Raw genomic sequence first — 27,813 nt, forward strand, 5'->3', positions numbered from 1 at the left:
AAATATGGTCATTACCAAAGAACAATAGAAACAAAATCACTGTCCCAATTTTGCTTTTAAGACCATTCACTTCTACATATTAAGATTTTTTTCATGTGTACTAAAAGTGTGATCACTCCTTAAAAGCAAGATGAAATGCCACTAAACCATTCTTTCAGTTCAGTGTTTCTGATGGTGGTCATAGCACAGTTTAGAAATACTGGCTATTCTGTGCATGTAATTTTTTTCTACATTTTCAAGATATGTTTGTGCCCTGTGAGTGAAGAAGGAAAAAAGTGTAAGTATGGTATTTGATGACAAGCTTTTACATATTAGAATGTCTTCACCTTCAATGAGGATGTCTACAAACAGGATAAAGAAACAGATATCAAGTGTGAAAGTAAGCCAGCCCCTTGGGATTACTGGAAACATTTCATCTTTACTGAAATACCCAGGGACCACTAAGCAAGACTTGGAATGAAAGAGAAGGAGACTAGGTTAATGATATGAGAACATAAACCAGGTCTCAAACACAGAAGAAATAATATAATGTGACAAAGAATTAGAAGCCCCTTGGTTTAGCACATCCAAATGAAAGATCATGAAGATGAGGTGAAAAGAAGAGGCTGGATGTGGAGCCTATGGCAAAAACAAAAGCCACTTTGTGAAGGGCAAACTTCATCTATGCTTTGGAAATGATTTCGCATGTGTATTGAATCAAAAATACCTGGACAGCAAAGCATGGAGTGATGTACTTTAGCTGTCCAACATGGCAGAAGGAAAAAAAAAAAGAAAAAAGAAAAACACAAAAAAAGGAAGAAAGAAATCCTAAGAATGGTTGAGAAAAGGCCCCAACAAAAAATGATGCCTTGAAGACTGGAGTTACATGGCAGAAGGCCAGTCATGTCAGAGTAAGAAAAGACTGAAGATGGACTACACTTACAACAGAATGAAGCCCAACAGATGGAAGGCGTATCAAGGGCCGCCAACGACGAAGACGGATTGACGGACTGGTAGCCTTTGCAGGACCTACATGATTACGTTTGGCCCAGGAGAGGGATGCAGAGTGACACAATGGTGAAGCCTTCGTTCTGCTGTGGCTAACCTGAGGCTGCGATGAGGATGGTGGTGAAGACAGCGAGGACGATGATGACTACATAAACATTAAAAAAGAACATACTTAGCCCACTTAAACTTGAAGTAACATACCTAAAAAGGCAACTGCAAAGATGTTCACTATTTATTATACTGTCCTTTAACCGATCAAATCTACAGAGATAATAATCAAGAACGCGTTGAGTTTGAATGAAAAGACAAAAGAACAATGAAAATAAGCAAAGACAAGGTCCAAATTTGAAGTTTATCACCAGATAAGCTAGAGGTTATTCACACCCAGTGAACTTCATAATATGAACACAAGTTAACTGACTCATTCAAGAGACAGACTGTTGGAAAGTGAGGAGTGAGAGGATTTAAGTATTGTCTCATGGAAGAAATAGCTGAGAACAGAGAGTGATCAGTTTTGTCTACAGCTACAAAAACTGTAAGCAACAGTTCTTTGGTAATTTGGGAAAGCTAGGTTGTGCTACTCTGGGATTTAAAGTTAATCAAGTAACTACTGTAACAGAACCCAGAGTTTTTTTACTGTTCCATGTCTAACATAAAAGGAAAGCAAAGAAAAAGGGAAGCTTACCGTGGTGAGGTATGCAACTTCCTAAGTTTTTCACCTATTCTTCTAAAATAGCAGGCCAGTGGCAGTATTGCCATTAACACTCAGGATCCCTTTAGTATCCGTGGAAGCAGTAGGACTATGTTAAACCATTCAAATTGTTACTATTAGAAGAAAGACCACAGAAGTATTAAAAATGACTCTCAGCTGCAACTGACAAAGTTACAGTAAATATATTTAAGACCAGAAAGGACCATTGTGATGATTTAGTTTTGCTCTTCTGTCCCACACAGGCCACAGGACCAATCAAGTTCATGTTTTTTTTGGATCAGAACATGTTCACAAAACAATACCAAACTTTGAAGCTTAACAATTTTTTTTACTACTGAAATAAATCAGAACAAGTTATGTATAGCTACAGAGACAGTAAGTAACATTTTCAGATGGTTTACTAAATACATTAGTGCTTAATGAAAAGGCCACCTTTCTTCTCCCATTTATTGACGATATGAACATGGAACAATGGATTACATTAGTTCATCTGGCCATGATGTCAAACCGGGGGCTCACCTTCAGCTTATCATCCACCGTTACTTTTCCCTCTCAGCTCATATAAAAATCTCCAATGTCATCTTCAGTCTTTCAGAGAATCCCTCACCTTCTGCCAGGAAATAAAGTTTATCTTTTGTGCTAATTACATAGCTTTTATTTGGCCTCAGAAAAATACTCTTCTGTCTGAAGCTAACCTAAAGAACAATCCAGATTGTCCTGTGTTGATGTCTTGTAATTTACTATCTCTTGATTTTACACTGTCTGTAGGTTTTGAGGTGTATTTTTATGTTGTCTTCCATGTCACTGATAGAAATTTTTTTAACATTACAGGTCTTAGAACCAAACCCTGCAGAGTCCCACTAGCAAACAAAACTTACTCATCGATAATACCCCACTTAGCTGCATTGAGACTTGCCAGCTGCTTGTGAATCCATTAAAGTTTTGCAAGCAGAACAGAAACTGCAGTTCCTGAAGATACGTCCCAAATTATGCACTCAATGGAACAATTCTAGTAGACTTCAAAACCAGAGCATGAGATAGCTTCTCTGAAAAAAAAAATATATTAACTCTTTTTCATCAATGCATAAGTGCCAGTCAAAACCATTTACTTTCTTTGTATTATTTTTGAAGCAATTATTCTTCTTTCCCATTGAATTTTATTTTTTTTCCCTTTTCCTACCAAGAGTGGGACAATGAATTGGTTCTTTCTGCTTCCATACTGCTGATCTTAAAGAACAAAGACAGGGATAGGATTTCTTCATGAAGAACAAGCATCAAGTACAGTAGAAACTGTAGAGTTCAGAGATAAGCATGGAGTGTTAATCAAGTCTCATAACCGGTCCAGAGAATAGAGTTTTCCACAGTTTTGTCACAGATGTTTGTGGTTGTTTTTTTAATGAACTTCTGATTTTCAAGCATTTTGATGCACCCCTAAATCTCAGCTGCTCCACACAAGAGGACAAAACCAGAAAACCTCCAGCCCAAAAAATGTAACTATATGAAGAAAGAGGAATTTAGCAATGACAATACTTCTACGAGTCAGAGAAGCTTACAGGAGTTTAATGGCTATTATAGTTTATCTGTACTAAACAAATTCCTCCTTGAAGAACTGATTTTAAAGGAGACATTTTACATTTAGATAACGTATCAGATATCTTTAAAAACAATTTATTCTCAGCTTGCCTAAGACAATTCCAAAAGACAACTGATAAAACACTGCTCCTAGATGTCCTCACAGTCCACAAGACCTCCTTATGGAGGGAAGAACCTGTAAGATTAGAACCTGCTGTGGGGCAGAAATTTAAGAGCTTTGCTGACTAGACAGTTCACGATAAAAGGCAAGACACACTGCAGAATGTTTTACAATTTTGTAAGCTGCTGCTATCAAAACAGACAAGATTGTTAGTCTTCCTGGAATCTGCAATATAGTAACTGTTTACTCAGAAATAGTTAAAAAAAACCCAAAACAACAAACTGAAAAACTTGTTGAGAGTAGGAACTTACTCTAGCTTCCATGCATTCCATTGACTGGAAGCTGTTACACTGTATACTTTTGCTCTGGAAAAAACCCTCTATCTTTTAACACTCCTGGCGTAATTACTGTGAAACCATTAATAAGACTTTGAACAATACCAAATTTAAGATTTGTTTAACAGTACAGGGATGGCCAGAATGTTGAAAGACGTTATAAAGCCTATTTTACTGTTGTTACCATTTTTACCACAATTCCTCACTTTTACCATTCTTAATAATTGCACTTATTTCTTTGTTTTCTGGCTAATATTGCTAAAATAATGAGAATATATTAAAAACACCCCTGACTTGAATGTAATAAGACCAGAAAAGACTTTAAGTTCTCAAAACTGAATTTATAACCTGGAATGCAGTTTAAGGCATTAATATTTCAAGCTCAGTATTTGTCTTAATTTTAAATTCCATTCATTGAATTTTTTCATCCTTTATTTCCTGTACTAATGGATCCCATAGTGAGATCAACTCAGATAAAGAGAAACTTCCTCCCCACTGAAAATATACTTTTGCATTTGTAAGAGTGAAATTTTGACACACAGTATATAGGAATTCTGGAAAAGCAAAGTTAATACTGGATTATGTCTGATTAACAAGGCTGCAATAGCCATAAACTTCCATGTATTTCTTTAATAATAAGAACAAATTAAGCCGTGTCAACTGAAGTTGTCTGCAACTGAATAAAAAAAAAATAGAATTACATGTCAATATTAATATGAAATTAATGTTAAATACACATCTCCAAATAAAGGATACAAAATCATACATTTCACATTTAAAATGTGGAAGACAAATCATAACTTGAGAAATTCTATTCAAACAAGACTTATTAACAGCTAGAAACTGCAAAGAAGAGAGAATTAGACTAGCTTCACAAGGTGAAAAGATCACAGGAGCATATTTCTGTGCTGAAAATTATAGCAGGTCAAATATCTGAAGTGGCAAAACAAAACCCCTGAAATAGAATTGAATGTTATTATCATATAAACCAGTAAGTACATTAGGTTTATGGTTTGTAATGCAAAAAATACATTATAAACAAGTTAAAATCTTCATGGAATAGATCCAAAAAAACCACCAAAAAAACCCCACGCATTCAGGCAATTATCGTCTGCTCCAATCCAAAACTTATTCCTATATATAGCTGTTAGTAAGGCCCAGAGCCATTTAAATCTAAGAGCTAAAGGAAACGCCTATAAAGTTTGTCAGGCACCAAGAGCTGTGCTTTTGCACACACCTAGAAGTGCAGAACTTTGATAGTGTTCACACCCAAACCTGTCAGGTTCTAGAAACAGGGATGTGTCTGTTTGGGGAACCCAATCCAGCAAAGTGTCTCAGCCCACGTCTAATGCATTGAAGACCTGACAGGACAAAGCTGCACCTGGTATTGCATGACGATTTCTTTCTAAGAAGAAATATTTATTACTGATTAACTTGCTAGATGAATTTTTGTAACCACTATCTGGAAGCTCAGGTTCAGGGCATCCTCTCAGTGGAAAGTTCAAGCCCATGCCACCTTCCTCTAAGGAGGCTTCCCTGTCTATCAGCTGACAAACTACACCAGGACCGGGGCTTTCTTCTTTCCTCCGTTTTGAGGTTGTGTCACTGCGTAGAAAGAAATGCTAATTGCACTGGGACAGAGATCAAATGAGCTTTAACTGCATACCAACATCACTGGAAACTTGGGAAGCAGAAGGAGATACAATACTTATAGTCCTGGTCTTTGTTTCATATGCACAACCCTGGCATCAGAGGCCCTGCCACATGTTCTGCATCTGCTCAGTTGAGTCAGTCCATGAGCGTGCGGTAACTCCTCCTAACAAACTGTTTGTGGCCTCCTTACACAGTTCTCGTACAGTAAGCCCTGTTCTAGAGGTGGGGGAAGGTTGAAGTGACAATAAAAAGTGCAACTTTTCCAGCCAAAGGGGCAATAGAAGAGTCATTATAGTTTTAATATCATATTCAGAGAGTATGTACTTAATATCTATAATTTTTCCCCACCACCTTTTGAGGCTTTTTTCACTTTGCTTAAGTAATTGCTCATTATTGAATTAAACTCAATGTTTTAAAGGTTCTGTATTACAGTTCGAAGCGTAATAGTGTTTTTCTTCTTTAGAAGTCATTATCCTTAGTGGGTTTTTTACATGCAAATTAAATCTATGCATCACACTGTCTGAAAAAATCCTCTTCCCCCTCCTTCCTTCACAAGTGTTTTTAATCTTTTAACAGCATTTCTAGCCTGTTTTGGTGGTGGTGGTGAAATCTTGAGAGACATTAAGTTCCTTCAAGCTTTTACGATAAGCAGCCAGACAGAGAAGAGAAGCCTGACAAAGGAAGTATTCCACAGAGGCAGAAGCTGCTTCATGAGCTCACCTCCAACAGTGCACCACAGAATTCACACGAACGAGAGACATTATGAATATTTCAGCTGCAAGAAAAGCCTCGTTCCTAACTAGAACTTCCTTACATGCAACAAAAGCTTGCACAACATGCAAATTTTTAGGAAGTCAAAGTTCATAAACTCCACTCCTCATAGACCCACTTGTTTTGTCACCATTACGATGATCAGCATCAGGATGTATCGAAACTGAGACTACTGTTTATAAACTGAATTGGGCTACATCTGCTACCTGATCAACTTCTGCACCAGTAAGTTTACTTGGTGTTTCTGCAGCTGTTTAAAAGAAAATCTTTACAGTATTTTTCATGTCAGTTTAATCATGATTAAGAATGGAAAGTATCCCAAGAGTATTACTTTGCTAGACATATGGGTAAAGACAGAGCTTAAAGATCAGAAAAATGGTGAGATCAGAGCACCCAGAAAAATCTTTCCAAAATTAGTCATAATTTATCTCTCTCTGAAGACCTAAATTTAAGTTCTATGGCCTATGTTAGGCAAAAGTCAAGCTAGATTATCACAATGGTGGCTTCTGTGATCAAAAATTAGTGGGATTAAAAAAAAAAAAAATAATTCCAAAGGTTAGGGAGCTCTGCAAAACCTAAATTAACTAGATTTTTTCAAATAGTTTTTCCTCCACAAGATTTTATTTCTTAAATAAATTGAACAGCATTGTTGCACACCCAATTATCGTATTTTTAGAGGGCTTCCTTGAGCAAAGTCGGCTGATGCAACATCAATTCTCTGAGTAGTTTTAGCCCACTGTCTAGCTTCAGCCATATTGGTAAAATCTTGGCAGTCTTAAGGATTGTAAGTTCTGAGAATTTTTTTCCCCAAAATTAGTGGCTAGATAAATAAAAAATAAAAATAAAAATGAGCGCTAAATCGGTTTCTGTTCTGCCTGAGGGAAAGAGGTTGAGTGTGAACTCAACCATCACGTGTCATGATCAGCCTGCTAAAATGCCAGTGAGCAAACACATGGCTAGAGCCTGCTGCTTACTGTCTCTTACACAGATAGTGCAAGAACAGCACTGGAAGCGTTATGGATTGGAGAGATGCAAAAGAAAAAAAACCACTCCCCCCAAAAAAAAACCACCCCAAAAACCAAACACAAAAAAACTTAATGGCAGTTGGTAGATGTTGGATGCAAAACCATAGAAACATTTTGTTACTTTCACTTGTTATTTATTTCTTATATACTTGTTAATTAAATTCATGGGCTGCTTTATGGGTGCGAATATCCTCTATAGTTATGTTTCATCCTACGAATCAGAGTTCCTTTGTGCAGATTTTTATGGTTAAGCATAAGACCCAGAATAACAACTCAGAGCAATGCTGTATTAATACCATATTAGTTATTTGCTCAGTAGGGTATAGAAATCAGATTGATGCATGTTCCAAACACTGACACATTAAATAACAGGGCAACGCAATAAGTCAAAAGACTAACCAAGTATAATTTCCAAAACATTTGACATGATTCTAGTAAGCTGATTTTTTGCTTTTTACTGCATAGGCTGTAAAAGAGAAAAATCTATAGCTAACATTTTTAGGCAACATCGCTGCCTTTACAGGAGAGCTTACATGCTTGTTCTGTAATGCTAAGCTAAACAAAAATCATCTTAGAAACAGTTATATAATTGATTTTATATTCTCCCGAGATGCAAATGTTTCTTTACAAGACTAAGGATTATCCAGAAGAAACACTGAGGAATATGGGCTATTTAAGAAAAAAAAATCTCACCATATGTTCTTGGCAGGAGCAAAAGGGAAGCTCCTTTATGTTTCTTCTCTAACAATAAATTGTAATGCCCCAGGGAGCCCGAGATCTTTGAAAGTTCAAGTTTTATAGCAGTTGAGAACAGAGTGCATTGACTCTACTTAGTTCTTGCCAATGTTAACGACTGTTACTGTGATCAAAGTCTAACTTAGCGCATTCCAAGCAAGATTATAGTTCTCAAGGCACACTAAACAAGTTTACAGACTACAGTTTGCAGTTATGGTTTGAGTTAAGGAAGAAATCAAGCTGTGGTAGCTTTTTTAGTGGCTGCCAACTTCAATCCTTGTTAAAAATATTTCTGATCCTACTTGTGAACAAAAAGTATATCTAAGTATACATTCTGATGTGCACAAGTATTTCAGCTTTTTGTGAACACCCGAGGTCAGTGTTTGTGACTTTTATACAGATGGAGTCAGACACCAGTTTTGATTTTCAAAGGCTAATTTTTCCACCATCAATATTTTTAAGAGAGGTCTAACGAGGTGCAAGAATGTTGTTTTCATTTGAAGTGGCAGCTCAGATGCAGCACCTCAGTCTGCTCAGTTCTGAGCCTCATTTAGCCCAACGTATAGTTCTAGTAGCCGAAGCTGTCCGTTGGTAAACGGATGTATGAAGCTTACCAAAAAAACCCCAACCAAACAACGAACAGGACAAGTTACAGAACCAAAGACAGTATTTTCTGTGCTCCCAGAAATAGTTGATACATTTTATATTTCAGTTCTGTTTTCTTCTCTCTTTCATAACAACTAGTACTGAAACACTAAGTTAAACTTAAGGAAGAGGACAGAAAAAAGGAATTTGAGAGCTCCTAATTTTCTCCTATGAATTTAGGCCATGAACAAAATCAAAAGCTCTTGTTATTCTCTAACCAATATCTAACACAGGTATTTCAAGTGGCCATTTCACTTGTATTAGATTGAAACATTATTTTGAGCTATGCTGTAATAACATTTAAAGAAGTAAACTTCCCAAAGACCATAAATCACATTCTGCTAAGCAGTAATGCATAAACCATGCTAAAACTCCCCTCTCCAAAAAAATTTCAACCTCAAACACAGAAGTGGTTCCATATGCCGCGAGTACCGCAGGACATAATAAAAAGTTCAGTCTACCATTTGAACTTTATAACAAAAAAAGTGATATGGAAAGCCATGTGTCAGCAGTTAGTGATACCTTGATGTTGCACAAACAGCCTGCCAATTAACACCACAGCTATTTCAGTATTTGCTGTCCACAGCAGCAAAAGCTGATCTAAGCCTAGTCTGTTAAGCCTTCCCCCTCTTCCCAGGAGCGTGCTTCTAACACCTCTGTGCCAGCACTAGCTCCTACAAGGCTGTAAGGATGAGTTGTTTCAGGAAGCTGTTTGGGAAGCTGATGGAAGACGAAAGATGTTGTAGGTAATCTGACAATCCAGAATGATTTCAACAGCCACAGAAACACGCAGATGGCTAAAACTTCAGATGCTATTACCACAATAGTATCTGAACAAGAGTTAAGCATGTCAAAGCCTTTAGAAATGCAGAAATTGAATACAGATTATTCTCTGGACCTAATTCCTTGACTAAAGGCCAAATAATCTTTTTAAAACTACTTTATATGGTATAGCTTGCTATTTTCCTTACTGTAGAATTGATGTGTAATGAAGCATAGTTGCAAGCGAGAGATATGGATGTCGGTAATATGAGAGCAGGACAAAAATATCTTGCTACTCCCATTATTATATTCAAATATTAAAAAGGTCATTTATTTCAAGAATCAGTACAGATAATATTTTCTCCCTAGAATAACTTCCCTCAAGCTATCGTATCATATCACTGTTGAGTTAAACAATTTCTACTGGTTTATTTCTATAACGAGCATGCCTTTGCATTTTCCTCCTTTCCTACTCTCTCAGAAAACTATACAGTAACTTTTTTATTATTAATGGAAATTAGTAGGTAGCATACAAAATACATTTCTTCTCCAACTCCAAATTCAAAAGGGCTATTTGTTCTGCAAAAGACTCTAGACGTGGAAAGTCTCTCATGTAATGACATGTTTTCCAGTTTTCAAAAATCTCTCCCCTCAAATTCTCTGATCTGTTACTTGAAAATAGTTACTACGATTGCTTTGAAAGAAAGCAATCTAAAATAGTAATACAAAAAAAGTCAGATATGAACCCAACCCTGATCAGTGCCATTAACCGCTACGTTTCCTCCGTCAGATTTTGCCATAACTTCTTCATTAATGATTACTGTAGATTAGACGGCTAATGCAGATGCTCTAGCATCCACAAACTATATTGTCTTTTAAATATTTTTGAAGGTTTGTTTATGGCTTTTGTTGTGGTTTGTTTTTTGTTTGGTTATTGTTTTTTTTTTAATAAGAGAGTATCAGAAATGTTAAAATGTGTGGTAGTACAGGGTATCAGCAGTTCATGAACTGCCGAAGGAGGCACAGGAAGAACAAAAAGAAAAAAAAAAAGGCAAAACAAACTCAAACACTAAACACTGCTCAGTACGAAGCAACAATATAAGGACCACCTTAAAAGCACGTGCAGTTCTGCAAAAAAGCAAGTTATACTATCTAGGATGTCTGAAGATGTGGAAAATATGAACAAAACTATATGCTCAGCAGAAGACTCATGAAAGAATAAAGAGTACCTAGCAACTGTTCTAGTCTCAACAATAGCTGCCTTCCAGGAGCCATCACATAGAAAGGAGAGCGAGCTGAATCCATGGAGCTGTATCATAAGGACCTAGATCCCTTTTTTGGCAGCTTTGTACATGAAATACCTGTCACTTAAGAAAGCATAAGCTTCAGCAGCATAAAGTTTAACAGAAAAACTAGAACACGGGACCAGAATCAAACCACCCTTGAAACCCCTGAAACCAACAAAACACTTCTCCTGTGGAATTATTCCCAGATCTTACTGCTTGCTACTAAGGTAATTTTAAACAGACCTACATTTTTTACACATAGGAATACCCATAGGACTGCTTTATGTATTTATTTGCTCTACTGTAGCAAAAAAGTGACCTATGGAGCCACAGAATCTAGCAGTTTTAGCACAGAACTTGAATCAAACCCAGTCCAAAACATGGCCTGAAGGATAAGCCCAAATTTACAACTCTTTTAATTTGCAAACCTGAAATGAATTAGCAAAATGAAAACTGCTTAACTGTTCTTAAAATTTAACCTCTTTGAAAGAGCAAAAAAACCTTCTCTATTTTTAAGTAAAATATTTAAGTCATTTAATAAAAATTCAGTAAACTTCATTAAAAACCTCACATTTTAATACAAAAAACCTCCCCAAAATACAGAGTTCTAATCCAGTCTATAGTTGGCCTGTAAAAGTTTTGAATGCAATACCAAAAGCTATATTAAACAGCTTGGAATACAGCTTTTTTTTTTTTTTTTTTTTTAACTAGACGAATTAATCACCACTATCAAACTTGGGAAGCCTGTTAAAGCACCCATCAAGGCACAACACTCTCAGCTTCAATCCATTTGCTCAGCAATTCATCTTAATGCTTCATCTAAATAGATGACACATTAATGATAAATCCCAGAAGCAAACTAACAACTGTAATTCTTCTCTTCCAGCAATCACTAACTGGAATATAAAATCTAGCAGTCCACTAATATTAAAGCTATACAAGTAATATCTTGTCAGATAGGGGTTTGTTTGTTTGTTTTTTCCAAATACAACTTTTCTTAAAAACATAAGAAATTAAAATAAAAGTAATCTGATTCTAGATTATTCTAAACCAGAAACAAATCTTACCCACTGGACAAGTTGAATAGATGAAATAAATACACAGATACTAGAAAGACAGCATTGCTTCACTCTATTACTGCTAACATTTTATTTCTAGATAGACTTCCTTTATTTCAAGGTTTGAAATACCCACATAGAACAGAAACAAAAGCAGAAAATCCACTTGTGTATTGTAAAAATCAAGTAGCCACTGAGATGGCTTAGCAAGACTATCAAGGAGTGATCAAGAAATAAAGGCTTCATTTAGAAGCAGTAAAAGGTTGAATCCTCAAAGATCTGAGAAATCAGCGCTCAGAAAAAAAAATATTATCAGAAGAAAACCTGTCTGTATTCTTTGCTATTTTTAAACCTGCCACATCTCAAGATTCCAGAAAATTTTACTTTTATCTCATAATACTGATCTATGGTGTGGTGGTGTGTTTTGCTTGGGGGAGGGAAAGAACAGCATCTGAAAGCACTTACATAGTTTCTTAACAAAATCAGCAAGGCCAACTGCCATACCTCCCACTTTTGGAAGTTATTCTCTCTAACAGACACAGTTGAGCTTGAGCAACATTTTCAGAAGAATTTGAGTGGACAGTAGCATGCAATACCTACCTACCTAAGGGATAAAACCACCCACAGAGCAGGCTGTTCTTAGGAAGCACTCAATCCAAGTTAATCACCTTAAAATACTAGGGCCCCACATTTTCTTAATCTTTAATTCTGCAGGAGATCTGGAAAGGTTGCAAAACTACAGCACTTACTATGAACAAACAACTACATAAGCCATTTTTATTCAAAGGAAATATTTCTGTGCAAAATGCCCTTGCTGTTCTATGGGGAGAAAGAACAAAAACCCAACAGAGACATAGGAAACCAAACCTGTTCCTTTCCAGTGCTCTAGAAATTCTCAGGAAAGAATCATAACAATACCAGATATGCAGGAGGAATGGGATTCTCTTCTCTCTTGCTCCAAGGTGCTAGAGACTATCAGTTTAACCTGCAGGACAAGTCAACATCCTTGTATGACCTGCGTATGACTTCAGCATCTTCAAGGGCATGCTACTCATCAGCCCCTTCACCGCTACACGACGGGGTATACAGTAACATTTGAAACGTACCATTGCAAGGAAAAAGACTAGGAGACTGACTCGCTCCAACCCTCAATTGCGCTTCTCAGCATATTTGCATTTTGGATTTTATTTTGCTTAAAAAGAGTTGTACTTTAAAGCAATTCCTCCTGTACAGATGAAAGGTGAAGCCTTGCTGGCAACTTAACTATGCTATGGTAGGGCAGGATCTTCAGGCAATTAGATTTTCCAGTATGATAACTTGTTTATTTCTTCCCTCTTTGGTTGATTGATCCGTACTATTCTGAAAAACGGCCCTAGGACATGTATTCAACCATTGTACTAGTTCAACTTCAGAAAGAGGAGGACAGGAAAAAGTTACTTTACCAGTCTAACGAATATCTAGATTGAATTACTTTTGGATTCAGTTATGCAAAATGGAATAATACATATTTGGCAAGGAAACTACCTATTCAATATTTGTGTTTATACATGGTTGTTAAGACAATCTTGTAAATTTTTATTATGAAAAAACCCTCTTCATCTTTCCACACAATTTTTAATCTTTTGTATTGTGGTTATCTTGATCAGGAAACAAATTAATTTGTGGAAGTTCAAGAAGTTAACAGTCCCTTATTAGGAGATTCCATCATCACTCAGACACTTCCTGAATCCTTATGAAGACTCTTGAGACCTATACAGCCCTTGTTTTTGTATTCCATAACTTCTGACAGAAGAATGCATAGACAAACCATTCCCTGGATGAATGTCACAGTACATCAAAACAACTAAGAAATTTTTCTTTCACAAGGATCTTACGGAAAGATTCAGTCTTCAGCAATTTGTGGAATTAATCTACTGAGCTTGCCAGGAATACCTAGAAAAGGATACTCTCACTTGTAAAATAATAGACCAGAATTTGTTTTGAGTCCCTCATTTAGAAAAGGAAAGGAAAGCTGGAGTTGTTATATGTTTCTTCTTGAAATATGGAACCTTCCTTGATTAATTTAGAGAAAGACATAAGAAGAAAGTGTTGGGTTTGGATTTTTTGTTTGTTTTTTTTTACAAAATATCACAAAGGAAGTTGAATATCTAGAATGGAAATGGTTAAAACAGTTCTCTTAAGTTCCATCCACCCTTCGCTTGAATAAGTAGAGGTTCCCATATGGTGGGGTGAGGGGGAAGCAGAAGGAATTGCTTTGGTTTCTCCTGCAGTGTGTAGGAGACTCTGCATAAGCCATAATAAGAAAGAAAACCTTACCTACTGTACTTCAGAAACAAAAGAATAAGAAAGTGGATGAGCCACTGGAGTCCCAGCTAAACAAAGGAGGGTTCCTCTCTTGTCAAACAAAGCAGTGCTAGCAACAATGTAATCAATTTTGGTTTTGTGGAACAGATACTGAAATCTAAACTGGAAAGGTAGAAAGCTGCCTTAGAATGACTGAAGCAGAAAAACGTTGAATGTTAAGTTTATTTTATTTTAAGGGTTTTTGTTGGTTATGGTTTTGTGGCTGATTTTTTTTTGTATTACCCAATCTGTTGGGGGATAAAAGCTTATAAATATATGTATTAGTGAGAATTTATGTTAATTAGCATTTGTATACAAACGGCATATACACAATAGCAAATGAAGTATTGTACTATTTCTTTTCCTGAGGTAAAACTTTTCAAACTCCCATAAAATGTTTGTTCCACTTGTGTGATTACTATGGATCTTACAGTCTCAGCTACAAATCTGCAACATTAAAACCTCAACTTTTATTAAAAATACTATTACTGGCTCTTTTACTCTGAAATGAAGCTTGAAAAGTTCATCCATGTTATACAAAAGCTTAAAAAACAAAAACCAAGCGACCTAAAAAGCTTCAAGTTTGGTTCCCATCCCAACAATGCCACTTGATTTTGTGCCCTGATTTTTGACCAATGACACAATACTGCAAACCAAGCTGTAATCTCCATTTCACTATAAACCTTTTATAGGTTTTTGCTTTCATTTAAATTATATTCAACTCAAAGTACTTATTAACAAAAATTTTTTTAAAAAATGAATACCTCAGTCTGACCTTCATGCGCACTGGATTCATGAGTGACACGAATAGCCTAAAATTAAAACATATTTCAATCAGACTTTATATGAGAGACTTTCAGTGTTTTAAGAATCACTGTACACTCTTCATTTTAGCAAATGCCATAGCTATAATTATTTTTTGTTCAGTGCTTGTAATAAATAAATAATAAACAAAAATCTCTACTTCCAAGTATCTTGGGAGACCAATATTTCAGTTTCATCACAGTCAATGCAAATGAAATACCTAACAGTTTGTAACAACACTTTTACACAGAGAAAACACTACTATCAGGTGTTTTTGTTATATATTGGTTCCCAAGCAGACAAAATACTTTAGATAGAAGCTCTGATCAGACATCTTGTGTCCAACTTTTCCACAGAAAATGTCATCAAACCTTTTTCTGTTTTTTACTACTTCCCTTATCACATATTAACACTCTAATTCCTGAGCATTTCACAATAAGCTTAAATTGAACTCAGACTTGGAAATCATCAAAACTTTCATTTTGAGAGAGGATCATCATTACTATCAGCAGCAACAGCACTGTTATCCCCTTCCACTGCCCAGATATTTCTGCCGCATCCTTTGAAACAGCACAGACGATCTGGCTAACCACACTATCAGCTAGTTCATCTAATTGTTCAGGGTAGTGGGGGAAAGGGATTACATTTCAGCCAAATCAGCTCTTTGTGTGCCCCAAAGTGCTAGAGCCAAAGAGGGATGACTAGAAGGCAGAAATGAAAGGAGGCAGCAGAAGGACCATCCTTTCAGCAATAGCCCCAGATCAGCTTAAATTGACCATTAAACTGCATCCCGAACCCTCCAAAAAGATTATGCACGCATTTCTTATCCATTTCAAAGTCATTTTAAACTAAGCCAGTGAATTAATATGCATGAAGAACATTGACAAAATCCATTCTGCTGACTGAGCTATGGGCAGGCAGGAATACTTTTAACAAAGCAGGGTTTTTTGTAGGAACTGGCTGATCACAAGCTCACATATAAAATCGAGTTGTTTTAAGTGCTTCACTGGATCAAGTCCTAAGGACAGTACGTGCTCATGCAAATAATTCCTATACCATTTCAAATAAAAGTAAAAAGCCATGATACTAACTTCATAAGTTTCTAGATATTTGGCCCTCTCTTCAGGAGTCATAGATAACGAATCTTCTAGGAACTTCTTCAGCGAAGAATTAGTTTCTTAAAAATAAAAGACATAACATTAATGAATTTTGAATCATGCTTTAACTCCAACACCATTCAAAGCTTACAGAATGCTTATAACCAACAAAAGATTTAAAGATATAATTACATTGTATCTTTAAGACACTGAAGGCTGATGCAAGAGGAATTGACACCTGCTGCAGTTTGAATGTTTTGAGTGCTTTAGTTCTTGGATTACTATGAAATACTGGTTTTGTAATTATAGATAGAAATGCTCTTTGAGTAGAGGTTGTCCTTTATAAATGGTTATATTCACAGAAAATAGTACAAACCCTGTCCTTCCAGAATCATAGAATAGTTTGGGTTGGCATGAGCAGGGCCATCTTCAACTAGACCAGGATGCTCAGAGCCCCGTCCAACCTGACCTTGAATGTTTCCAGGGTTTGGGCATCTAACACATCTCTGGGCAACCTGTTCCAGTGTTTCACCACCCTCATCATAAAAAAAAATTCTTCCTTATATCTAGTCTGAATCTACTCTCTTTTAGTTTAAAACCATTACCCCTTGGCCTATCGCAACAGGCCCTACTAAAAAGTTTGTCCCCATCTTTCTTGTAAGCCCTCTTTAAGTATTGAAAGGCTGCAATAAGGTCTCCCCAGAGCCTTCCCTTCTCCAGGCTGAACAACCCCAGCTCTCTCAGCCTGTCCTCATAGGGGAGGTGCTCCGGCCCTCTGATCATCTTTGTGGCCCTCCTCTGGACCCTCTCTTAACAGGTCCACGTCCTTCTTGCACTGAGGACCCCAAGGCTGGATGCAGTAGTCCCTCCAAGCCTTCCCACAGTTAAATAAAAAGGGAAAAGCCAACAAAAACCCAAACCAACCAATAAAAAAAACCCCAAAACCCAGAACAAACTTACCAAAGTTCATTTTATCTCTGTTGTTTGCAATAGCATGAATTAGCCCAATTGTTCCACAAGCATTGTTAATGGTCTGCTTCATGAAATAGACTGATGATTTGACATCTTGTCCCTTAGCTTTTATTCTCTCTTCTTCTTCTGTTCTGAAGGTTTCATACTAGAAGGAAAGTTACAGACATTTCACAAACAGTACAAATAGATACTGATTACATTATTCAAGCAAAAGTAATTTTAAAAAGCAACAGCTACCTAATAAAAACCAAAACACAACTTGCAATTGGAAATAACACGTGTGGTCCAACGAGTATATGCAAACTTAACGGAACAGCTCTATCATTTCTTAAACCAATGCCTTTTCACTAGTCAAAAACCAGGCACACTTAAAACATGATTTTGAAATACGGGGTGTCTAACAATTTCCAAAATGTTCAAAATATTTCTTTGATCCGAGCACCTGTCACTGTCTCACTTCAACAAAAAGCTTTTAAGGACACAGATCTCAAAGCTCTATCAAGCAAACCATAGTACTTTAGGTGTTTAATCAGCATGAAGCATTCTCACAAGTTCCATGTTTACATTTCATCTTTTCCAGGAATATAAAATAAGTTTTGTATAATGTTCAAAACAGGCCCTTCAAAAGACATAAACTGAATGTTTATTTTCTGTAGTAATAGAAACAACTTAGTTTGATTGAACAATCTAAAGTACTTGTTTTGTAAAAATCATAATTGACTAAAATCTGGTATACTGAGCAACAGTGTGCTGGTTTTGTGGAGTTTTTTTGCTGGTTGTGTTTTGTTGGTTCTTTTGGGGTGAGGTTGTTTTTTGTTGGGTTTTTGTTTGTTTGCTTTTTCTGAAGGATGAAAGAAAACTGCAAATGTTCCAGACAATGCTGTTCTTTCTTCCTCCTTTGCCTCCTTTACTAGGTACTTTTGCAGACAAAAAAAATATTGAAGTTGATGGGCTTTTTATACAAGTATGACAAAAGTAAAGTTTGAATGTAGAATGTTATCAAGGAACTCTTCCTGAAAACCCATGAGAAACTTCTCTCAGACTTTATGTACCATCCATGACAAAGAGAAACAAGAAATTTTTCCAGTATCATGATTCCACATTTGCAACTTGTCTGAATGTTCTGAATGACCTAAGTAATAGCAAGAGCATTTATATAGCATTTTAATTTGACACAATATCTACAAGTTAACAAAAATTGAGAAAAATTGTTAGAGAGCATATTGGACAAAAGTTTATATTAAAGAAGGTAAACAATATAGCTGCCATTCGCTCCCTGCCAACCAAAATAAATGCTATGGCAAAAATAATATATTTAAGTATTGAGAACACTGAATATGATTTTGAGCAAGGGTTAGACTAGATCACCTCAAGAGGTCCCCCCAAACCTGAGCAATCCCATGATATGCATTCATGGGGCCATGCCCAAAATGCCCAATGCTCCCAGTAGTCACTCTGTCTAGAGCCTACAATGCAGGCTAAGAAAGTCATTGACCTTTACACTGGACAATAACTCTCAGATTATCTATACACTAACAAGAGTATCTTGCCCTAAAAGCAAGTTCAAGCAAATCAATATACAGGAAACACAAAAGAAAGGAACTTCTAAACGGAAGAACAAAGACATGATAGAAAGGAGTTTACAAAGGCAGCAAAATTGATTAAGAGGTACACTTTCATAAACATAGATGCAGCCAAGAAACATAAATAAATAATAAACTAAAGCAGAATATAACAGGCAGTATTGAAAGGGAGACTGATAAGAAGAAAAGTACTCTAGAAATACAAAATAATGCTCAAGAGTCTTGTGGAGTTCACACTGAACAAAAGCTTCAGAACATTGGGGCTTCACATGAAAGATTCACCCTGCACACACTCAGGCTAAACAGTAGAAACAGGTGTGTCCCTTATATTGCTGAAAGATTAACATGCTGGAGAAAACTGCAAATATTTGGCTGGTGGTCAAATTTGATTGATTGATTGATTGATGCAACAGAGCGTATGCTGTTTCTCTGCTTTTGTTTGTCATATGCTTCTCAGGATGAAATAGGATACACCTTCTAGAACAAGAGGAAGGTTGTTCTTTGTCATAGGATGATGCTCCCATAGCACGATCCAAGAAAGGAAGTTTGCACAGGCAGGAAGCAAAAGAAAGTGACAGTCATAGAAAGAGCTCAGATCTGTAGCTCAAGCAGCCAGACAGAAACCACAGCATACAGAATACAATGCCTCAAAGGTGACAGAAAGGAAATTTTCTGAAGACAGGTGAGAACAGTTAAGAGTTTGCTTAAATTCAGAACTGTCAAGGTGGCTGAAATCAAGCCTGAAAAGGATTGCCTGCCTAGATGTTTTGGAAAAAATGAGAATGCAAAGGTTTAGAGGACCTAATGAGCAAGAGGACTGACCTAGTCACTCTTCTGTTTAAACAGGTTTTGTTTCAGAAACTAAGCTTTAAGAACTAACTGTTTTGTCCTTATAAACCACATGTTCTTTTTGAGAGACACATTAAAAGGAAGAAGTTTGGGCAGATTCACCTGAAACTTTTTGGCTGACATTATCACAATCAGGTAAGATTTTCATAAATTGAAATATCAATATGAATCACACATTTCAACCTACGTAACATTCGACTGAGAGATGCAAGATGGATGTCTTCTCCATATAGAAGCATATGATGACACCAAATAAGCGGAGTTGAAGATTTAACCAAATCAAGTATTTCGAAGTCTAACATGGAGGTAGAAGTAGGGGGAATTCTCTTTCATCTTAGAGATATGCCCCATCTGTTCAAGAAACAAAAGCCATATTGGTACTGCTGACTGAAAATGGATTGAAGTTTGGTAAGTACAACGGTACAAAACCTCAAAAAGTAGTTGCATTTGATATAGTTCTACACCCTACCTCTTATTTTGCTTATGCTATTGTAGCTTTCTGCTACAAGTAGCAAAACTGTGCCATTTCACAGTGCATATTTAAAAAAATAAGCCTTAAATTGTCTGCAGTAGAAAAATGTGAGGTGTATTTCTCTGTGCTTCCACATAAGCTTTTCCCAAACTTGAAAAGAAATTGGAAATACACACGTAAGGTTATCAAAAGAAGGTTCTGAAGGAAGCATTTTGCTGTTTATAATTAAGAAGTCTCTTTTGATTAGGAAATCTCTTCAATAAGGGTTGAGTCTCATCTTGATTCTATTATGACACCAAAGTACAAGATTCGAACTGTTCATTCCGATTTCATATACAACAAAAGTGATTTGCTGATCATTAAACAAACATTTACCTTTTCGGTTATTGGAAAGAGAAGTAGCACTGCACAGACAGGTCTTGGCACCATGCTAAGCAGTTCTGGTTCCATACCATAAACATCTACAAATTGCCAGTCAGGATGTATACCTAACTGTTTAAGAAACTGAAAAAGAAAAAAAAATATTAAATGAATATGCTCATATATCTATATTTTTAGAAGCATAACAGAGTATTTACAGTGTGAAACACATTGCAAAAACCCACACTTACCAAAATTTAAGGAGAATAAAGGAGATTCAAGTTTTGATAAATAAGGTGGAATAAATCATAGTGCTAACAAAGACACACAAAATCCCCACGTTTTATCTATTTAAATAGCTTTGTGAAAGGGAAGTGAAAACACTCCCAGCACTATTCACCAAAGCATTACAGAATTTCAGCCATTTTGAAAGTGTTTTGTCACAAAATAGAAAACCACTGAATATTCAGTTTAACTAGAAATCATGGGTCAGAGCACACATGAGTAAACTTATGATATTGTTTGACTCCATGAGTACTTCAGAATACCTGACACTGGTGCTCATATTGGAGCTGCTGGGTTTCAGCAACTCAAATAATGGGATCTTTGATGGCCTTTTGAGCAAAGAAACACAAGAGTCCATATTTTAGTAGGTGTACCTTTTAAGGTGTTCTTTTACATGAAAAAAATCTTTTCAAACTACAATAGAGTAACATATTTTGAAGCAGACAGAGATTAAGTGCCAGACAATAATCATTAATCTCCAAGTAATTCTCAGTTACTTCTTTAGAACTTTTGAGCAAAGTCTAAGCCAAAGGCTTTCTGATAATTTTTCCTACGTTACAGCTATGTGTCACAATACAAAAAGTAATTTTTACATCTTTTACCTAACATTAAGCCACTTAGGAAGGAGAGAGAGACTGTAGCACTTACTAAGCTTTGACAACCTTAGCCTACAATTGGGTGCTCACTTTTTAATCAGATATTACTCTTTCACTCTGATAAGTTATCACAACAACAGTTGCAGGACTAATAACTATACATGATTTAAAACAATTTTAAATGTTTGTGTTATCAGAGTCTAGAAGAACCTAACTGAATTCAGAAACTAGTGTTACTGTACACACACTGACCATTCATAGATATAAGAAAAAATTAACTGTACACTGTGGCATGCACAGATCCTATTTTGAAACACCACTTCTGCTAGTAAAAGAAATACATTTCAGACAAAAATTTAAAGATCCGGGAACCCCATGTATTTTCCAAAAAGTTAACATTTCACAATTTACTGTATTTCTGCTGGCAAAACCATGTTCTGTAGGAAAATCTTATCCAGTCACCTGGGGTGAGTTTAAAGTAAGGAAAGTCTGCTGATAAACAGCTGCAAAGTTAAATGCCTGAAAAAACATGCAACAAATAATACTCCCCTGCTCTCCCTAAAGAGAAAACAATGAACTCTTACAACATTTCTTTAGCTAGCTCTCAACAAAACTCAACTCTGCAGTTGCTAATACTGGTCCCAAAAGTGATACTATAGAAGACCAGAGTAATTTGCCCATTATCTTTCTTAGAGGGGAAAGATTACTTTAAAAGCTTGATCATATTTCCTGCCCAACGCTATTTGAGGAAATCTATTTATTGATACATTTGCAGTAAAGATGTTTAAGAATCTCATAAGATAAGCCACAATGAAAGGCATAGATGACTCTCTCCTTTCCATTATCCACCTAGTGAGCAGGTTTACACATACGCACAAGAATTCAGTAATAGTTATGCCATGTTTGAGTAGATTCATACCTACATAGATATAACTGTGAGAAATACCCAAAATGAATATTTTATTAAAACATAACACAAGAACATACAACAAAATACAAGTGTCTTTGTCTAACATGAGATCCCTTCAAATACCAGTTTCAACTTGTATTGAGCAAGAGGCAAGGTGGTTGTCTCCCAGGAATCGTAGCCAAGGGGCTGAATCTCAGTATTTAGAAATATAAAGGAGACAGTTTCTACAAATGCTGAATGTTTGGACAACAAGTGTTTATAAAAAGAATAAGGAAGATTTTTATCAACAACACTTAGGAATATCTTCTACAAGGGGACAAAACAACAGCAAATATACGTACCCTTAAGTTTATTAAGGGAACAAAGCTGCAGTTTGCAGCCAGTGTTTTGAGGGAAAAAACAAAATTAAAAACCACTTCACCATTTTAAATACATTATTCTCTTCCCATTTTACACTGCAAGACATGAAAACAAAACCAAGGGCAAGTAAAGGTGATTTAAGTTTGAAAAAAGTTTAAAGAGTACCTTGGAAAAATTAATATGGCTTACTATGTAGCTATAGTAATAACCTATACAGTTCACAGAGCTATTTCAGTATTTCATTCTGGCTGCATTGCAAAATATGGAGATTTTCTTTTCATAAGACCATGCATGTAAACACTTTTCCCCATGTTTCTCTTTTTTCTTATACAACCTACTAATAATTAAAAACATGAATTGACCATAAATTCAAAGAGGAAAAGAGGGATGAAGGGGAAAATAAAGTATCTTTATCAAGCTTTTAATGAATTTTTGTTCTCTTATGTAGAGGTTTGTGGGACTGGGCACAAGTCTTAATTAAGGCTTTGCAGAACCTACCTTTTTTTACTAGTTTAAAAAACAAGGTAGTTTTGAAGCATAATAAGAAAATTCACTCAGAAGATTGCTTATGTAATACACCAAGCTCTTTTGGGTCTGCACCACCTTTAAATCTTGCCAAGATTGGGAAGAAGGCCAAATTATTATCTTTTAATGCAAATGGGGAAAAGGAGAAGTGTTAAGTATTTACCAGCTGATGAAACAGAAGACAGTATATTTTGAACTCCTAGTCTTACCCTCTAGGTTGTGAGGATAATTACCACTTTGTGAACAACAAGAAAAAAAAAAAAAATCTGAAGGGGAAGGGAGTATGTGTATTGGTGCATTAAAATATTATTTGTACTTCTAGTACTCGTCTTATGAAGCAAATGATTAATCTTTCCGTCATTTTTACTGCTGTTATTCAGAACTGTGGGAAAAGTAATGCAATTGAAAAAATACCAATTATTATTTTGCACAATTACATGAAATAAGGGTACAAAACCCCAACAAAATAAAAACATTTACGTAGAAAAAGACCCCACAACCAGAAGAGGCAATGCTAGACAGATCACATTACTGGACAGGTTCTCCTGTCCTGTTCTACACCACTGTGGAAAAAAAACCCAAACACGCACACACCACTCCCCTCCAACCCCAAATCAATACAATGTTCCCTAAATCCAGGAATAGCTACTCAAACTCCTGAATGAAATATTAGACGTAATTAAAATTCCACAGATATAGGGTGCCTATGACGACTCACATTACCATACTGTCTAGAAACTATAGGTTACCATACTGTTTAAGAAATTATAGGTTTCAGTATACAATGAGAGTGATGCCTCAAGGCAATGGTTAGCACTACAGAGAAACAGCAAAAGCATAAGCTTAGTATGATAGGAAATGATCTTAACTCACAACCAGCCTACCAACTTTATTGTGCAATCATTAAAAATAAAATTATAAAAAAATACTAAGGAGATGCAAAATAGGCAAATGAGATATCTCTGTGTATCAAGAGGCTTTCATTCAGGCCTGGGGGAAAATGAGAGAGAGATATCCACCTGAAAATTTAGTAAGTAGATGATAAAAACTGGCAGCATGAGCCCCTGTGTAAGAGGGACTGCCAGATAGATAACAGATAAACAATAGATGGCATGATGGCAAGAACCCTTAAAACAAATATATGGAGCTTATTTTTAATTTGGAGACATGGCAGGGGGGAAGAGTTCAGTCAATGACACAGCCAGATAAGTAATCTTTTGCAACTGTGTTCTGAATAGATAAAAGCAAGGCAAGATTGTATTTAGCAAGGTCAGGGAGAAGAAGTTTTTTGTAGGAATAAAACCAAGTTGTTAGGAATCAGGGAAAGTTATTTAGAGGGACAAAAATCCCTATTAGATGTGACACGGGAAGGTCAGAAAATAGATGTCACAAGCAACAGCTTCAATTTTGGCAAGTTACCCGCATACCTTAGGAATAACTAAATTAAACTTTTTTTTCCTCCCTCAGTCTTTTTCTAGCTCTTTCCTAGGCCAGACAAAGATAGTGGTACAAAAAGGAGTCACTTATGCACCAGGAGGTGAAGCAATCCCTTCCTCACTGACAAAAGCATTCCTGGTTTAGGACAGCAGGCAGTTCTGTATGCTTTTTAGACAGTGTCATTCATAGGGAGAGACCTCTGCTGATCTGCATTCCAATTATTCGGCAATTACCCAAGCAATTTTATTCCACAGATACCTACTGGACAGAGCAATTAGGGTACTTTACACGGCATCTGACAGCTCACTAACTTTCAGCTGTTTATTGTTTCTTAGCTTATTGATACTACATGCTCAGGTTCACACAAAATAGCAGCTTTATATTTCTCTAGATCTGCACAAGAGGTATTAGATGTTCTTTTTTAGTCACTGCTTATCACATTGCTGACTATTCTTAATTTATATGTCTTCAAGCATTTACCTTGGGGAAAAAAAATAAAAAGATACTTGGCTGCATTACAAAAGTCCTACAGGGGCTCAGGAAGAACACCACCAGCAACAACAAAACACACCACACATGTCTGTTTGTAGTTTATTAACTTTTTCAGAACTTTATTTTTACCGATTGTTGTCATATTTTCAGTTTCCTCTTTTCCTGTTGTATTAAAATACCTTCCTGAAAAACACTTCGTGGTTTTTCACCAGTTCAACTAACCATTACACAAAAAGTCACTTTTGAAATTACTTTACACACACATGCACCTTATCAGCACTTCTCATGAATTTCTCCTTTTTTCCCCCCCGGTATTCCAGAAGGTGCTTCCTTCTCACTCAATTATTACTGTTTTCAACTAGCTAAGAGAGAGTGCAGAGAAGATGGAGACAGACTCATCTCAGCAATGCACAATAGAACAATGAGAAACAACAGACATAGGTTGGAACACAGGAAATTTGAACTTGATAAGGAAAGCATTTAAAAATAAATTTAAAAAATAATGATCATGGTCAAACACTTGCACAGGCTGCCCAGGAGGCTGTGGAGTCTTCATCCTTTGAAGAACTCAGAACATGACAAGTTCCCAAGCAACCTGTTTTGAACACAACATGGTTGGACTACAGAACTCTAGAGGTTCCTTCCAGCCTACCTGATTCTATTCTAAATCACCACAAACTGTAAATCTGTATGTCTAAATATTAGTTAATAGCAAAAACATTACAATAAGCACATTTAGGCATGTTACCTATGTGGTATAACCTATGCTGTTTTCGTTGTTGGTACCACTACTTTAACCTGCTGTTAGGCATTGAAAGAAGCACAGAGCAATTATCTTTAATACATGATTCTGCTCTGAGGCACAATGGCTACCTTTAAGGTCCATGAAATTTATTTAATTAAAAAAAAAAGTTCATGCTGATTTATTTATTTTTAAAGACCCTCGGAAGTAGAACGGAAACCCAGCGGACAAAGGAAACCTAGCAACATCTTGACCCAGGTGACTTGACTCCAGCAGTTTAAAATAGTACTTCTGCCAATGCAGTTGCGCAGCTGGTACGAAGATTTGATTTACGGGGTTGATGGTTGTGGAAAGGGTAGACTGGGGTAAGAAAAAGTAAGGGTGCAATTTATTTTAACAGAAAACTTCTGAAGTAGTTAATGCACAATTTAAATATTGTCTGAAGTAGTGATGCCCTTTCCCACTTTGTCACTTGCATGTATAAACAAAGTGAGGACAAACACTGAAACAAAATGGATTTGAAATTTAGGTGCAATTAAAGTTGGGCAGCATTTGCAAATATTTCAAGAACGCCACATTCTAAATACAAAGATATTATACTCAGGACTTGGAGTTTTCCACATTTTACTGTGGTATTTGTATACAAGTTCAAGCAATGAAAACAGAAAACTGGCAAAATGCACAAACATTTCCAGACACTCAGATGCAAAAGTCAAAGAGCTTTTGTGGGAAGAACCAACTGTTGTAATTCCCTTTTAAATGCAAACCAAGACACCAACAGAGTCCAGATTTTATTGTACTTCTGCTTAGTGGATTAAAGCATCGCTGTATCACAACAAAAAACACAGTTAAGACTTTTTTCTGCAAAAGCAAAACATGCCTATGGCTTTAGGAAGCTGGAAGGACTACATCTAAATAAACCAAGGAAGACAATCAATATTTTGTAAGTTTTTCATTAAAGCATAAGAATTTTTGACATTTTGTTAAATTGAAGCTAATCTTTTTCCCTAGAAAACAGTAAGACACTGCATAAAATATGCCCGATGGAATTATCACCAAGAAGAGGCAGAAAAACATTTACATAACAATTTATGTAAATCCACAAATAGATGGTTGTATTCAGCCCTTTAAGTATCAAATTCTTATTAAACTTATCCATATTACAAATATAGATGTGCAATATTTTGCTTTCAAATCTTTATACATAATTTCTAGAGGCATATTACAAAAAACTGTTTCAAAAGTGAAATTCCTTTATGGAAATGAGAAAACCATTCAAACAATATTTTATTGTTTTGGCATTATAAGGATATCATAATGAAAGAATTAAGAAATATATTTATGAAATTAAAATGAAGGGATCATTTTTTAATACATTGAAGAGAAGGCTTCTTTCAGACCATTAATCAAAATGACTGATGTGACAAGATGGCAGCAGCTGTAGAAACTTTAGTTCTACACAGCAAGTCAAAAGGCATACCAGAAGCAAATCTATGGCTCTATCTTACATGAGGCACATTAGTGTTCTTTACCAACCACTCCTCACTTAGAGTGGCCAGAATATGGTCTTGCTTGAACAAGACACGCTCCATTATAATAAACTTAGGAAATTCAAGATTTATTACAAATTCTTTAATATCTTCAAGTGCTGTATTTCAGGACCTCATAATAAAGTTCAAGGAATACACCCCATTTATCATCACAATTTTTTTTTTTTTAAATTTGCAGTGAAGGAGGAAAAAAGAAAAACAGAAAAAAAAAAGAAAAACACTTGCAACTTCATCAAAAATATGAGATATTGTACACCCACACAATTCTTAACCTTCCAATTGTGTTAGTTTCTTCAGGGTGTCTAAAAGAGCAGCACTGACTTACAGTTAGTGCTCCTGATCTTCGCAATCAGAGGTGTATATTTTTAACATAGCCATCAAGCAGTTTCAAAACTTAATACTCAGTATGCCCAGGCACTGCCGTAAATATTGAACCAGGACATCACACAGGCAGCAATGCGAAGCACGCAGAAAGCCAGGCTAACCAGCTGGTCCAGGCTTCCTCCAAAACCACTCCAGTGAACGAGAGCTTAAGAATGCTCCAAACAGAGTCCTGAGCTGCAGCTACTGAGCCACTGGTTCAAAACAGGGCACCACAATCTAAACAATTATTCATAATGGGCACAAGCCAGATCAATCCTCTCTTCCAAATAAATTGTTATACATGTTATTTTTACAGTGTATCAAAACAATTGGATTCTACTGATTCTGCTGGTTCTTTAAGCCAAGGAAAACTGGGAAGCGAGGAACAGCATCTTCAGTGCAACAAGATAA

General features: G+C 36.1%; 1 protein-coding gene across 2 annotated transcripts in view; it reads right to left on the minus strand.

Annotated features, from left to right (window-relative positions):
* UCHL3 (ubiquitin C-terminal hydrolase L3) overlaps positions 1 to 27,813 on the minus strand; it is a 46,345-nt gene that overhangs the window by 13,397 nt on the left and 5,135 nt on the right. For both annotated transcript variants that reach the window (XM_054815915.1, XM_054815904.1), the window contains 4 exons: positions 20,158 to 20,286; positions 16,867 to 17,023; positions 15,901 to 15,986; positions 14,770 to 14,817 (listed from right to left, as the gene is read on the minus strand). In XM_054815915.1, coding sequence (XP_054671890.1) covers positions 14,770 to 14,817; positions 15,901 to 15,986; positions 16,867 to 17,023; positions 20,158 to 20,286 — 420 coding nt within the window. The remainder of the gene's footprint in view (positions 1 to 14,769; positions 14,818 to 15,900; positions 15,987 to 16,866; positions 17,024 to 20,157; positions 20,287 to 27,813) is intronic.

The sequence above is a fragment of the Grus americana genome, chromosome 1 (assembly GCF_028858705.1).
Source record: "Grus americana isolate bGruAme1 chromosome 1, bGruAme1.mat, whole genome shotgun sequence".
Lineage (NCBI taxonomy): Eukaryota > Metazoa > Chordata > Aves > Gruiformes > Gruidae > Grus > Grus americana.